This window comes from Amphiprion ocellaris, chromosome 12, assembly GCF_022539595.1.
Source record: "Amphiprion ocellaris isolate individual 3 ecotype Okinawa chromosome 12, ASM2253959v1, whole genome shotgun sequence".
Lineage (NCBI taxonomy): Eukaryota > Metazoa > Chordata > Actinopteri > Pomacentridae > Amphiprion > Amphiprion ocellaris.
Genome location: NC_072777.1, coordinates 23,050,728 through 23,063,980, shown reverse-complemented (window position 1 = coordinate 23,063,980; position 13,253 = coordinate 23,050,728). Strand labels below are relative to the sequence as shown.

The window sequence follows — 13,253 nt, the reverse complement described above, 5'->3', positions numbered from 1 at the left end:
TTGCTCTTGAGACCAGCTCAGTTCATTTGTTTTGTCCGTGTACATGGTAAAAATAGTCATGTTTCACTCCATTGCAACGTTAATTTATTTAAACCTGTGCCTTCTGAATACTTTGCACATGTAAAATACTCAGTACAATATCATGTTTTTTAATCACACAGAGAAATCTCTGCAACATCATTTTATTTAATATCAGTATTTTTTTGCTTCAATAACAGTTTCTATATGCATAAAAATATCTTTTAAAAAAATCCTTTTTAACAACCACAGGATAAAGGACTTAAGTTTTATTTTTCAGCCAATTTGTTACTTTATTCTTTTTTTTTTTTTTTTTAGATTTTTTTTTGTGTTGAAAATGCCAAACTGGGTGTACTGGGTTGTTCAATACATTTAAACCTGCCAGTTATAATATTCTGTACATTAAAATACTCTGTGCAACATAAACTTTTTTCCCTACGTTTTGAAGAATCTCTGAAATATCAATATCAATTTTAATAACAGTATTTTCTACTCATGGAGGAATAAATCAACAGTCAAACAACAGTCAGGCATATGGGTTCTGTAAAACAGTTAAACAAAGCTATATACATGAATTTCTACAGTATATAGGATTGTCTGTACAATATCAACAGTACTTCTGTTAATTTATTGCTTATTTTTTATTTTTCTATTGATAAAATACTAAAACATTTAAATTATTAAGCACATTATCATTTTTTTCAGAACAATCTGTCACATATCAATGTCTTTATACAACTGGGATAACTATGTGCAATACTGCAATTTTTTCCACTTAAATAAATCTATGCAATATCTGAATTCCTACAAACTAGTACAGGAGAATCTGTAAAACATCAGAAGTACTTATGTATGCTTCTTTATTTTTCTTCTCTTCTATTTTACCCATTTTTTCAGGATTTTTGTACTATCCTCTTTCTTAGATCACTGTAAAAATAATGAAAGGTTAATTATCTTATATTTTCTTATCTCACAACGGGGTAAGGTGATGAATCGTAGTCTTTTTTTTCAGACGTTTGTGCTGAAAATGCCGAACTGGATGTAGTGGTATGTTACTGTTAGCTTCATGCATACTTTTATTTGCACTATTGTTACACACAGGGGAATCTGAGGACAACTCGACACAATAAAAGAATTTAAAGAAAAAGGAACGATCTGTATTTCGCTGGTGAAATAAGCCACTTTTAATGACACGATCTTCAAACTAGCCGTATGTCTGTACATGAGGTTACTCAATGAAATTAACTACTCTGTAACTGTTGCCCATAAACAAGTGCCATATCTGAGCCTTTCAAAATAAATCTCAATCTGTTGCCTTGAATCACTGCGCTGACAGGCCAAACTGCCTTTATTCTGAAATTTGTTTCAGGAAGTAGCGTTGGGGTGACGTCCGGTTAGCTTACTGCTCTGTGATTCTCTAACGTAGCGCCGCCAGCCTGTTATGGAAGCGGAGGGAGCAACAGCGAGCGGCGGGCTGATACAGCGGGACCGGCTGGGACTAGTTCTCAGGCGTGATTTGGAAAGATAACGCTACATACGGGGAGCCTGGGGGACGTCTTCCTGGCTGGAAACACAAACACCCATAGAGAGATTTTTAAACCCACGAAACCGCTACGGTGACAACATGAATCCCAGAGCTGCGGAGGTAATTACCCGCCGCCGTCGAGTGTAGCTCAGCGGCCGCAGCTGGACCTTCAACGGCGGCGGCGGCGTCACCTCGGAGCCACGGGAGTCTTTTTTTGTTTGTTTTTTTCATGGGACACAACCGGGGCTTCCCCCACCGCTCTGTCGTCTGTTTTCCCGCCGTGACACCCTCCCCTCCTGCTAGTATCGACTCAGCACCGAGCTCTCCGCGGCTTATGGACTCGGAACAGTAGTTTTTTAAAGCCTTTTCTGCCGCTCGGTGGACCAACGGACGCGGCAGTCATGTTCGCGGTGCGCATCGTCACCGCAGACTACTATGTGGCAAGTCCCATTAAAGACCTGGACGTGTGCTATTCTGAATTCAGGGAGAGCGACGTTAGAAAAGTGCCGGTGGTGCGGATATTCGGAGCAACACCCGCAGGTTTGTAAACTCTTTGTGTTTATTTGTTGTCGGCTCTCTGCCCTTTTTTTTCTTTTCAGCGCCGCACGCCGCGTGGTAGCCGCTGCCGCTTGGACGCAAACGCGGCGGCTCTGCTTTGTTTAGAGGAAACCTGACGGCTGCTTATGCAAAATGACAAGAAGGTGTTTCAGAGTGTTGACACGTTGTACCAACGCGGCATGCACCTCTGCTTCTATGCATGTAGGCTGCCTGCAGTGCCGCCAGTCCTCGTCTCCCTCCTCACCCGCTTTGTTTTCTCCCCCATCATGGTGCTGCTGCTGCTGATCTGCACCTCTGTCTGCCACATGTGGCATTAGGAGACAACTTACCTCTTCCTCTTTGTGCTGGATTTATTGTGCTTATTGCAACCTGTGGAGTGTGGACAGCACGCTGCCACCTCATTTTTTTTCTATTTTTCTTTGTATATCTAGAAAAGAAGAAACGAAAATAGAAGAAAGGAAACACCCCACTAATGAAAATACAGCAATATTTGAAGCCAAACAGATGTAGTAGTGGCAGAAAATGACAAATCTGGTGTTTTCATATGCAGAAAGACTAGAAAGGCAGGGTATCTTGACAGCACATTAATATGCAGGCTGTAACAATGGTTATCGTGATAAATCAAAACCCTCACTGTGTAACGTGCGGTGCTTTTTCTTGTTACAAAGCCTTTATGTGGAACAGATATCATGACATACAATATGCAATACTACTGACAAAGAAGGTGCTGATATTTATTGTAGATTTGTGTCTCTTCTGAGCTTTGGCACATGCCCTGCTCTCTGCTAAAGCCATTGCAGCCGAGCACTCTAGGTACCTTAATCCCCACACCACAAAACAATGGAATAATTTCCTGCACAATGGCACAGCATTAGCACCCATGCCAAATTCACCAGTGACTGCACTGCCCCCTTTTCAACCCTGTATGACAGGTGAAAGCACTGTTCCAGTACAGTCACGGTGTGTATTTTTAGAAGGGTCAGTCCCCAGTGGGGGAAAATGGGAGCGAAGGCTGGTGTCAGTCAGTGCTCCTCCTTCGTAGGACGACCCGGAGCAGCGTCCAGCAGGATGCACCTCCAGTGAGGATTAAAGGCTTTAGAGCGGAGAAATAAAGGACAGTGGGTCAGGGGTTTGGGTGTCAGGTCTAATTCGGTCCTGTCATAAACCTGCACGTTCGCATGCGGTTGTTCTGATACAACAGGGCTGCTCACACACACATACTGCTGCATAGGCAGGCTGGGAAGCTTCTGAGTTGAATGTATGTGGAGGAGCAATAGTCAGCATTCAGTGAACCACAATCAACCCATGAATTGCAAACATTGCAAACCAGAAAGTAGAAGGATATAGTATGCATATATAATTAATACTGTGATCAGCTATTGGATTATATATGGTTGTATAAATGTTTTTGGTCTGAAAATCTACTTTGTTGTTGTAGTAGCAGTTACAATGATAACAGAATTAATCATTTTGCGAATTTGTAGAGATTTCAAAGTAAATTTCCAATAAAGGGATTAAACATTTGCTGGTTTCAGCCTTATATGCAAATTTTCTGCTTTTCCTTGATATATCAAGAGAAAGAATTGAATATCTTGGCTGTCTGTCAGATTTAAAAATGGCTTTCAAGTATAACCTTGAAGTAAAAGAATTTTGATGGGCATTTTTAACCATTTCGTCACCTTATGTGGACTAAAACCCAAAGATAAGCCACTTTGAATGGTAAAATATAGAGAAAAGCAGCAAGTTAAGAAGCTGTTTCTTCCTAACTTGGGGGGGGGGTTCCTTAATTTGATAACTGCACTCAAGATAGACAGCAAATGTGGGAAGAAAGACATCCGTGACATTCATCATGCAATATGTTTACTACAGCAGACAGTTGACCTGTCATTACAGGAAAACACAAGTGTAATTAATAACATTAACATCGCATTAATGATGATGGCTCAGTTCCTGGTGTGTCATTCTAGTGTGCCTTCATGCATAATATCAGCACTTTGAATGTTACTCACTTTGAAGAAATCTAGCCCTACCTGAAAAATAGTTTCTAACAGAACAAGATAGTTGTCATAAGATTGATGCTGCCTTTGCTCCATTTCCATTTCCCCCACACATGCTCTTGTTTAGAGCACGTCTGTATGCCTTTTGTACCGTCTGATTGGTCAACATTCCTGACTGTGGCATTTAAATGGAAACCAAGGTCTCATTGAAGCATTGACAGCTTTCACTGATTCAGTTCTTACACCAGTACACTAGTTGGCATCGTCTCTCTGTTGTCCGTGTGGTTTAATCTGACGGTGTGTTGTTTCAAGTCACAGAAATGACAAAGTTGTCTGCCTGTAGTTTGTGTGCTGTGGTTGGTGCTCTGCAGATTCGCAGCAGTCTCCTCTCACTCAGTTTATGTATTGCTTCTGTGGCTACGTTTCCAGAAATAAAATTACATCACCATCTGGAATGCATTGAAGCAGAGAGCGATCACTTTTCTCCCTCTGTAGCCGAGGCCACACCTACTGAAAATAAGTTACTTTTTAATATTTCCCTGTTGCCTTCTTGGTGATGAAGAGAGGAGTGTAGAACAGTTTTGCTTAGTGTGTGTCAGCTTTTATCTCATCAGCGTGTTTACCCTGGTGTAAGCGGTCCACAGTGCATCTGCACCATGTGGCTCTGGCTAATACCCCAGGCCTCATATTCCCTGTCCTTCCCTGACCTGAGCCATACACACTCCCACCCATCAGCCTTGTGTAATTCGATGCCAAGCTTCCTGCTTTTTTTCCCCCTCCCCTCTCTTTGTAAGCATTCAGCGGCTGCGCTGGCCATGTCGCACACATACTGTACATGCATGCCCATTTCTGGAAAAGCTCAAGGAGAGCAGGCGAGAAAAAAGAAATCCCTTTGTTGTTGCATTCATAATCAGTATCACGTTATGCTTATTCATAACCAGCTTCACTGGCATTCACTGAGAGTCTCCTAGGACTCTAAACATCCAGCCTTCTTTCGCAGTGCTGAGAGCCGCTGTTGAGGCGGCTGGGAGCTTTTGAGGTTTGACAGCATTGATCTCCAGCCTTGATGCCGACAAGCTCTGCCCAGATGCACTGACAGGCGCTGGGCCTCGTGACGGCAGGAGGCACACTGTTTTGGTGCCTCGCTCAGACATGTGCACTTGAGTGTTTATTGGGTGTGTAAAGGAGCAGAGAGGGAAAAAGTGCATGACCAATTGACCTGAATGAGGAGGCCAAGCAGTGAAGCGCAGGCAGGGATAAAATGCAGGGCCTCTTCCTCTCCCTCCCAGGTTTAGCTCTCTCCAGGGGAACCCTTAATGCCATCTGAAGGAATTCCTCCCGGATCCATTAATGGGATAATAGGCAGACTCAGAAGGACTCTGTGGCTCATTAGGCAGAAGGTCATTGTCCCTTTAACTGTTTACTTTCCTCTGTTCCTGTTGGTTACTCTGGTTCAATTATCATCCTCTACCCGCTGCTCCAATTACCTCTAATCACTTTATAATTGAGTGAGACGTCTATTTGTTGATATGGTGTCTCTGGATTTGACTTTTGTTCTTTTTCCCCTCATGATTTTGCAGTTTTGTAAAATTTAAATGCATGTAATAGCTGCAGGTTTACCAGAGTGTTGGTGGTGATAGAGGAGAATCACAAAAAGTGATCGAGTGCTGCTCCGCACTAATCCTCTTTCTGTGATGTTTTTCCTCCAGATTGAGGCCCAGCTTCTTGTAGAGGCTTTTTGAACACTGAATGGAGGAAGGAATGTTTTACAGGATTATGGGTTTTTGGGACAGAGCGCTTCTGTTCATTTGAAAATCAGTGAAGTTAGTCGAGTTTATAAATGGAAAGAAAGTGTTTTTTTTTTTTTTTTACAGTTTTGTCACAGGCATACTTACATTTCAGCTTTACTAGTTTGTTAGGGCTATAAATAGGTGGTTTTCTTCTCTGTTAAACCAGGGCATCTGCAAAATGGCATGAACGTGTACATCAATGGATACATAATCTGCACTTTTAACCTTTCTGTTTCCATTGCGATGTATGTTCAGATAGTTTTGACCGCACTATCAATTCCAAGTATGCCAAAACAAATAGTAAATACTGATAGTGACTCCAGCTCCAAGAATATGTAGGAAATAGAACAATGGAGGGTGTGTTGTTTTAGCCTATATGGTGAATTTAGTGTTATTGATGCCATTGATAGAGAGAAGAAGACCACAACTTGACAAGGCCATCAAGCCACTGAATGCACCCAATTAATGTTGCCTTCTCTGAGTTGAACCAGTCAGCGTTAAGTCCCACAAGGCCATTTTTTTCTACTATGGAGTAGGCACTTTTTCATCCCCTTAAAGAGGTTCTACTGGGGAGAGGTTCCCATGGTTGGAACTTTTACGAAGGTTCTGGCCACCTCAAAATGGCCCAAATGTTCTAGCAGTGGAAAACCTGTCAGAACCCGGGCTTTGTTCCAAGACACATACTTTGTCTTTTTAAGTATGACCTCGCAAAGTATGTACTATTAAATGCAGTAGGCATACAATTGAAACATTCTGTTTCATCACAAAAATGCATCCTAAGCCTTAACCGTTGCAGTCTGTAATGCAAAATGAGCTGTCATCTGTCTGTGTGCTCCTGGCAGCTAAATTTTTTTATACCCTGTGCCATAGCGCATTGCATGTGACATAAATGTGCAGAGGATTGTGGGTCAGAATGGCGAGAAAAGCATGCTGACTTGCAAAAGACAAAATTTGACCAGATATTTTTGGCAATGCATACTACATTTGATGTACTATACATTGGGACATACATAATCTTTCTTCAGGCATACTATATAGTATAGTAGTATGAGTACTGGATAGTACCCCAGCTGTTTTTGAAAGCTGTTGGAATGCTTTATTCAGGATTGTAAACGTCATCATCTTCCTCTTCTTACACTATTGTTGTGAACCATCTCTGACTCACCCACTCCAGTTTTGACATTACTAGCCGGAGCACATCCTGAATTAGGTTCCTGTGTGAGTTTGTCAGTTGACTGCAGAGAAGTCCTAATCAGCTCGCAGTCTTCACCCAGGTGTCGGTCACTAACACCCCTCCTGGTCTGGTAACGCTTCCATTTCCGTTGCATATCCTGTGTAGGAGGCTACCATCTAGTTTCAGAGAGACTTGTCCAGACACAGTCAGGGCAGCCACAGTGAAGAGGTTTAATAAGTAAACATCCCTCTCTCACTCACACAGGCCTTTGTGAATCACATATAAATATAGGAGGAGGCTTTGTCTCTGTCTGAATGCTGCGATACCACAGGTGGTCTTTGTGGTGGGTTACAGACAGTCAGGCTGAATAGCTTGTGGCTAATGAGCAGCATCTAGTCAGAGGTGATGTGTTGGGCACAATGCTGGTTTATCTGAGGTCGTTCAACCAGGTGATCCATTACTGTTACAGTATAAAGCACTTTTGGCCTGTTGTCAAAGGCTTTTCAATGCAGTGCTGCAAGCAATTGAAAGTTTACTTTCTGCAAGTCAAGGCTTTTCATTTAATAGCCTCCATGCCAGATGGAGGCAATATAATGAGGCTACAATCAACAACCACCGTCAAACTTGGAAATTACATCAACATTAAGCTGTCGACTTTTTAAAATGCCTTTTCCAGGTTGTTTTTATAGGAAGACACAGGAACGGCCAAATCTTGTCTTTTTTGGCTTCTTTTCTTTCAGCAAACAACAAAACTGCATCACAGCCAACATCTGGAAAGGAGTGAGACAGACACTCAGCTAACCAAATTATTGTTTCATGGTTGAAGGTGATTATAGAATGTTGTCTTCTTCTCATTCTTCCCCAGATTGTAATTATTACACCCTCAGCTGACTCCATTGCTGCCTGTTACATCTCCTTTTAATTTTACCTTTACTGTATTTTAATGCAGCCAGATTCACACTACAGTTGCTCTTATTAACACATTTTGTGTGTCATAGCATTCAGTTTAGATCAGTAAAAATGCACACTCTTTAATTAAAATACTTCAGTGAATATGGACCCCCACAAGGATGATCAGAGTAGTTTTAATGAGCCACAGCCAGCGCTGACTACCTGGTAGCTGGCAGAGATTTCCTTTTGTCTTGAAGGAGCTCTGAGTGTACAGCAGCTGCCTCAGTGTCCTTGCTGCTGCGGCCCAGTCAATTTGATTGATGGCTATAATAGCTCCCTCCGGCTCCTCTGTGGGTATCCGAAGGCATCACTGTGGAGGGCACAGCCCCGACACTGCAGCAGTCCTTGTCCTCAGCACACACTGATCCCTGTCACCTCGATTCGCATGAACTCACGTGAGACAGGTGACTTAACATTAACAACTTGAACTGCCGGGTGTCTTCTTTCGACTGCTGGGATTCCTATCTTTAGTGTGCAAACTTGACCCTTTATGTTATTTTTACAATGCAATGAAGTTCATTTTGAAGTAGTTTGTTGTGTGCTCCATTGCAAGGTGTTCAAAGCATCTTCTTCAGACGTCGCTAGAATTCAGTGTATTGCCCAAGGACACTACTGCAGCAGTACAGCGAATTGTGTTAAAGCAGGGTTTTACCCTGACCTCTCTTATTCCTTAACCCAGAAACACAGATGCAACCAAAACACACGTTGCCTGTCCTGGACAGTCCTGATCATAGAATATTAACACATCTACTACACAGGGTTGCTATAGTGGTGAAGAGAAGCACATCACCAACTATTTTAAGGACAATCACTACCTGTTTAGAATGGCTTTGCAGTTCACTTTGCATTTTCTGTCTGTAAAGGTTTCAATGGGCCACAGGCTGTCCAGCGTCTGTTGACATGTAGTAACAAGCTTGTCCTTAAATCCGATTTTAAATGCAGTACCTCCCGAGTGTTTAAAAAGCCACTAGGGCATGCAGGTTGTGACAGTGCAAGACTTTGGCGTTGCTGTTGTTTTTCTGTAGCTTTATGCCAGATGGCTTTGCCAATGAGGTAATGTGATTTAGTTCATCTCCGTGGTGAAATAGATGCCCATTGGAGAGCGAGGAGAGGGGGTATAACAGGAAGTATTTGTCTTTTGATTCAGCTGCATGAAAAAGACAGCGTTTGATGTGAAGTGCCTACTAATGCAGGGGCCTGCTGAAGGCCCCTATTGACTAGTTTGTAAAGTTCTCAATTCTGGCAGTGCTTATTTTTCCCAAAGCAGGTTCGTGTAATGTGGTTCTGTGTGGTCTCAAGAGTGAGGCCCAAGTTGGCACGTGGTGTTGGGTCATTTCAGGTCCTCTGATCAGTGTTGGGCTCTTCCTCTCTCCTCCTGCACCATTGTCCCCAGAGAGAGAGAGAGAGAATGAGAGAGAGAGAAGATGGGCCTTGCTTTGTCTGCCCTGCCTGCCTGTGAGAGTGGGAGACTTCCCACTCTGTGTTCCCTCAGGGCCACTGGCACCGCTGCAGGAGAACTCTGCAGTGTTTCAAGGCAGATTAAGACCTCGCTGAAAAAGAATGAAAGAATTTGGCAGGCCGAGGGAAGCTTGAATCGCTGCTGGGGGTAGGAGGAGGGGGATGCTTTGACCTACCATGCTGTGCCATTCAGCATGGATGTTAATGAGGCCTGAGTGTGTGTAGTGGTTGTACACACACACGCACTTAAAGCCAAGCAAAGTGATTAAGTTTTCATCTGTGGGATTGGCAAATTAGGGTGGAGTAGTAGTCCTGTTATTACAGGAAAGCACCGATTCTTCAGCACATAAGCTTTGTGATTAATTTTTTGTTGTGCCATAATGGGATTCACTGGATCTTTGCCTACACATTACATGTAAACTGCTGCTGTTTTGGCATGAAGCATACTGCTTTTCCTCTCCCCCTAGGTCTAGATCAGACATGATGGAGGCATTTAAACTAAACTGAATGTTTGCAGATATAAAACAGCTGTCATCTGTATGTGAAGTGTGTTGTTTTGTTGAAGTTTAAGTTTGAACATTGTTTGCACAGGGATATATTCACCTCAGTTTACACTGCCCACAATGAATTTAGTCAGTCTACAATTATTGCCATCTTTGCACTGGCTTGATACTTTCCCTGCCCCTTAAATTTGCTTTACATCTAGTCTGAGCACACCCTCATATTACTCCACTGTAACTTCCTTTGTGACCGTGGGCAGAATGACAGTTCAGCTCATGTGACTGCTCACACTAAGGACAGCTGATGCAAACATCAGTCATGTTGGCCAAGTGGTCTGACCCTGACACAGTAAAGGAGGCATTGTAATGACCCAGTCAGTCTGGATTCTAGAAATTCATCAGGGACATCTTTCAATGTGCACTTGGCTGAGTCATTTTCCATTAAAGATACAATACCGTGCAATATTTTAGGCACCAACAGATGTTGAGAAGTTTATTAGTCATGCAGTACCATTGAGGAATAGGGCTGCAACTAACAGCTATGTTGATAATTGAATGATGTTTAAACAAATCTAGTCAGCTCTTATTAAGCCATAAGCTTCAGAATTTAGCTTGAGGTCGCTGTGGACATGTGCTAACTAACAATAAAAGACAGTGAAGATGCTTGTTGTGTACTTCTGTAGCACTGGTGTATGTGTGTTTCATGCTACAGTGCAGCAGTTTCCGATACCCATCTTTATTATATTATACTGTAAAGTTAATAACTGCAACTGGAACACTTCTGTTGGGGGGCCAGTGTGGGCCAGTGTCAGACTGATGGCTGCATTAAGGTAGACTCCTTTAGTATCTGTGATGACTTAATGAGAGTGGAATGCTCGCTTGCTGTTGTCCATCCACCTGAACATGGGCTAAAGCTGTTGATTTCAACTATTGTATCCATTTCTTCTTATTGTGTAACACTCTAACTGTATTTTAAAAGACTTCTTCCTCTAAGCTTTGTCTCTGTGGGGGCCAACTTAGACTGGGCAGGCTTCACAGATTGCAATACATGAGTGGAAGCCATGGTTATGTTTTTAGTTCATCAGTGTTTCACCTATGCTTGGATCAGAAGTGAACCTTTCTATAATCATTTCAGGTAGAGGCAGATTTCACTCCAGCAAGCATTAATGCCTTCATGTGAGAGTATTACGAGGTAATGCACAGCGATGGTGTCACCAACTAATCAACAATTGATTTCATTGCAACTAATTTGATATTGATTTATGTTGACAGCTTCAGTTACTCATTACGCTTTTGGGAAGGAGACTGATCACTCCCAAATTCATTCTGCTGCGAGTCCAAACATGCAGCCAGACTCCTAAAATCTTCAGTTCCACTTAGAAGACCTGTAGCAGGTTTCCAAACATGCCTGGAACAGCCTTGGTTCGTCACACTAAATATAAATTTTATTTCTCTGTACTGTACTTTGTGTGATCTTTCAATTATAAACAGAGGTGGGTAGAGTAACCAAAAATTGCACTTAAGTAAGAATAATGTTACTTCAAAATAATATCACTCAAGCGTAAGTAAAAAGTAGTGTTGAGCTGAATCTCAGGAAATGGAACTAAATACTACACTTCCCAGAATGCACCGGCAGCAGCAAAGAGGTGCTTGACACCTGATCAGTGATCACTGATATAAAGCACCTGGGAAGGACTGGGGGAAACTCAGTCAGCCAAACAATCTTCAGAAGAGAAAGACACGAGGAAAGAACAAGAAGTTCCAAGTCCGCAGAGGAAGTCAAGATGGCGGAAGATGTCCTGGGGAAGTCCAAAAAATTACTCAAGTAAGAGTAAAAAAGTATTTGGTGAAAAGACTACTCAAGTACTGAGTAACTGTTTGATTGTAATGTCCAATTTATTTTTTAGAAATCATGTGATCAGACAGACAAAAATGTAAAATAATGTGCAAATTCTGGCATTTCTAAATAATAAAATAAAAAAAAATAGCAAAAATAAACAACATTTTGACAAAATGACAAGTTAAGGCACAAGAAACACAAATTTCCAAACCTCAGTGTTTCACAACATAAAGCTTTTGAAACAAATACCTGTAGTAAGGTAATGTCTGTATGCTTGAACAGTGCAAACTACTTCCAGTGATAAGATATACTGCATGCTGCATTTCACCCCCGCCCCCCCACTCACCCCGCTGTATCACGCGGACCTATCAAGCCTGACGTCATGCTTCACTTCACACGTGTCAGTAAACAGAAAGCAAAAGCCAAAGATATCCACGCTAATGCTATGCTAATGTTGTCGGACTCTGAAGCAAGATCAAACTTCTCGAAAATGCCTCCGTTTTTTTCCATTCCCCGTCTGCTACATGTGTAGCGTTTGTGTGGTCATGTGACTGCAGGCGACGTCAGGTGAAATGGAGTCACGTGATTATTGTTGCTTCGTCTGATTGGTGAAACACAGTCATGTGGTAGCTCCGCTGAGGGCATCTCTCTGATAAAGCAGATCTAATGTGGTAAATAAAAAAGTAACGAGTTGTGTAGCCCAGTGTAACGGAGTAAAAGTAGCGTTTCTTCTTCACAAATCTACTCAAGTAAAAGTAAAAAGTATGGCAGAGTAAAACTACTCTCAGAAGTACATTTTTTTCAAAAAGTTGCTCAAGTAAATGTAACAGAGTAAATGTAACTCGTTACTACCCACCTCTGATTAGAAAATATTCTGCTGCTCCATTTTGGTCATCAAAAGAAGCGGTTGTCCGTTTTAAGTGTTTGTTGTGTTCAATTTTATGCTGTCAACCAATAAATGGTTATCTAACTAATATTGATATCATTTCTGACATTAAAATTCCAGTTTTAGTGCCAGAAGTGTTTCATAAATGCTCCTTGTGACTGGACTCAGCTCTTTCATGTTCCTTTGATGGTGGAGGACCAGTTAGGTACAAGCTGGGAAATGTTAACCACATTGCAAATCACAATGCAAGTGAACAAATATGCTTTTCTTTCTTTTATCAGCTCTCCATTTTACTAGATCTTTCTGCTTGCATTTTGCTGCAAAGCGTATTTGCTTGAAGTGAGTGCATTCCTTTACTCGCGCAAAGTTCACTGGTTCTGTTAAAAGGCGACACTTGTGAGTCTGCAGCAGGAACCAAAGGCTCGTTTTTGGTGTCTGTATTGATTTGAACAACAAAACACTTGCTAGCATATGTATATATCTGTACACAAACATACAGGACATGTGTTCACATCTGCAGTCCAAGATTCAACAAACATCAAAGTGTCTTTTATGA

General features: G+C 41.9%; 1 protein-coding gene across 1 annotated transcript in view; it reads left to right on the top strand.

Annotated features, from left to right (window-relative positions):
* Positions 1-1,448: 1,448 nt before the first annotated feature.
* rev3l (REV3 like, DNA directed polymerase zeta catalytic subunit) overlaps positions 1,449-13,253 on the top strand; it is a 91,595-nt gene continuing 79,790 nt past the window's right edge. The window contains exon 1 of the mRNA XM_023262369.3: positions 1,449-2,083. Coding sequence (XP_023118137.2) covers positions 1,945-2,083 — 139 coding nt within the window. The 5' untranslated portion in view covers positions 1,449-1,944. The remainder of the gene's footprint in view (positions 2,084-13,253) is intronic.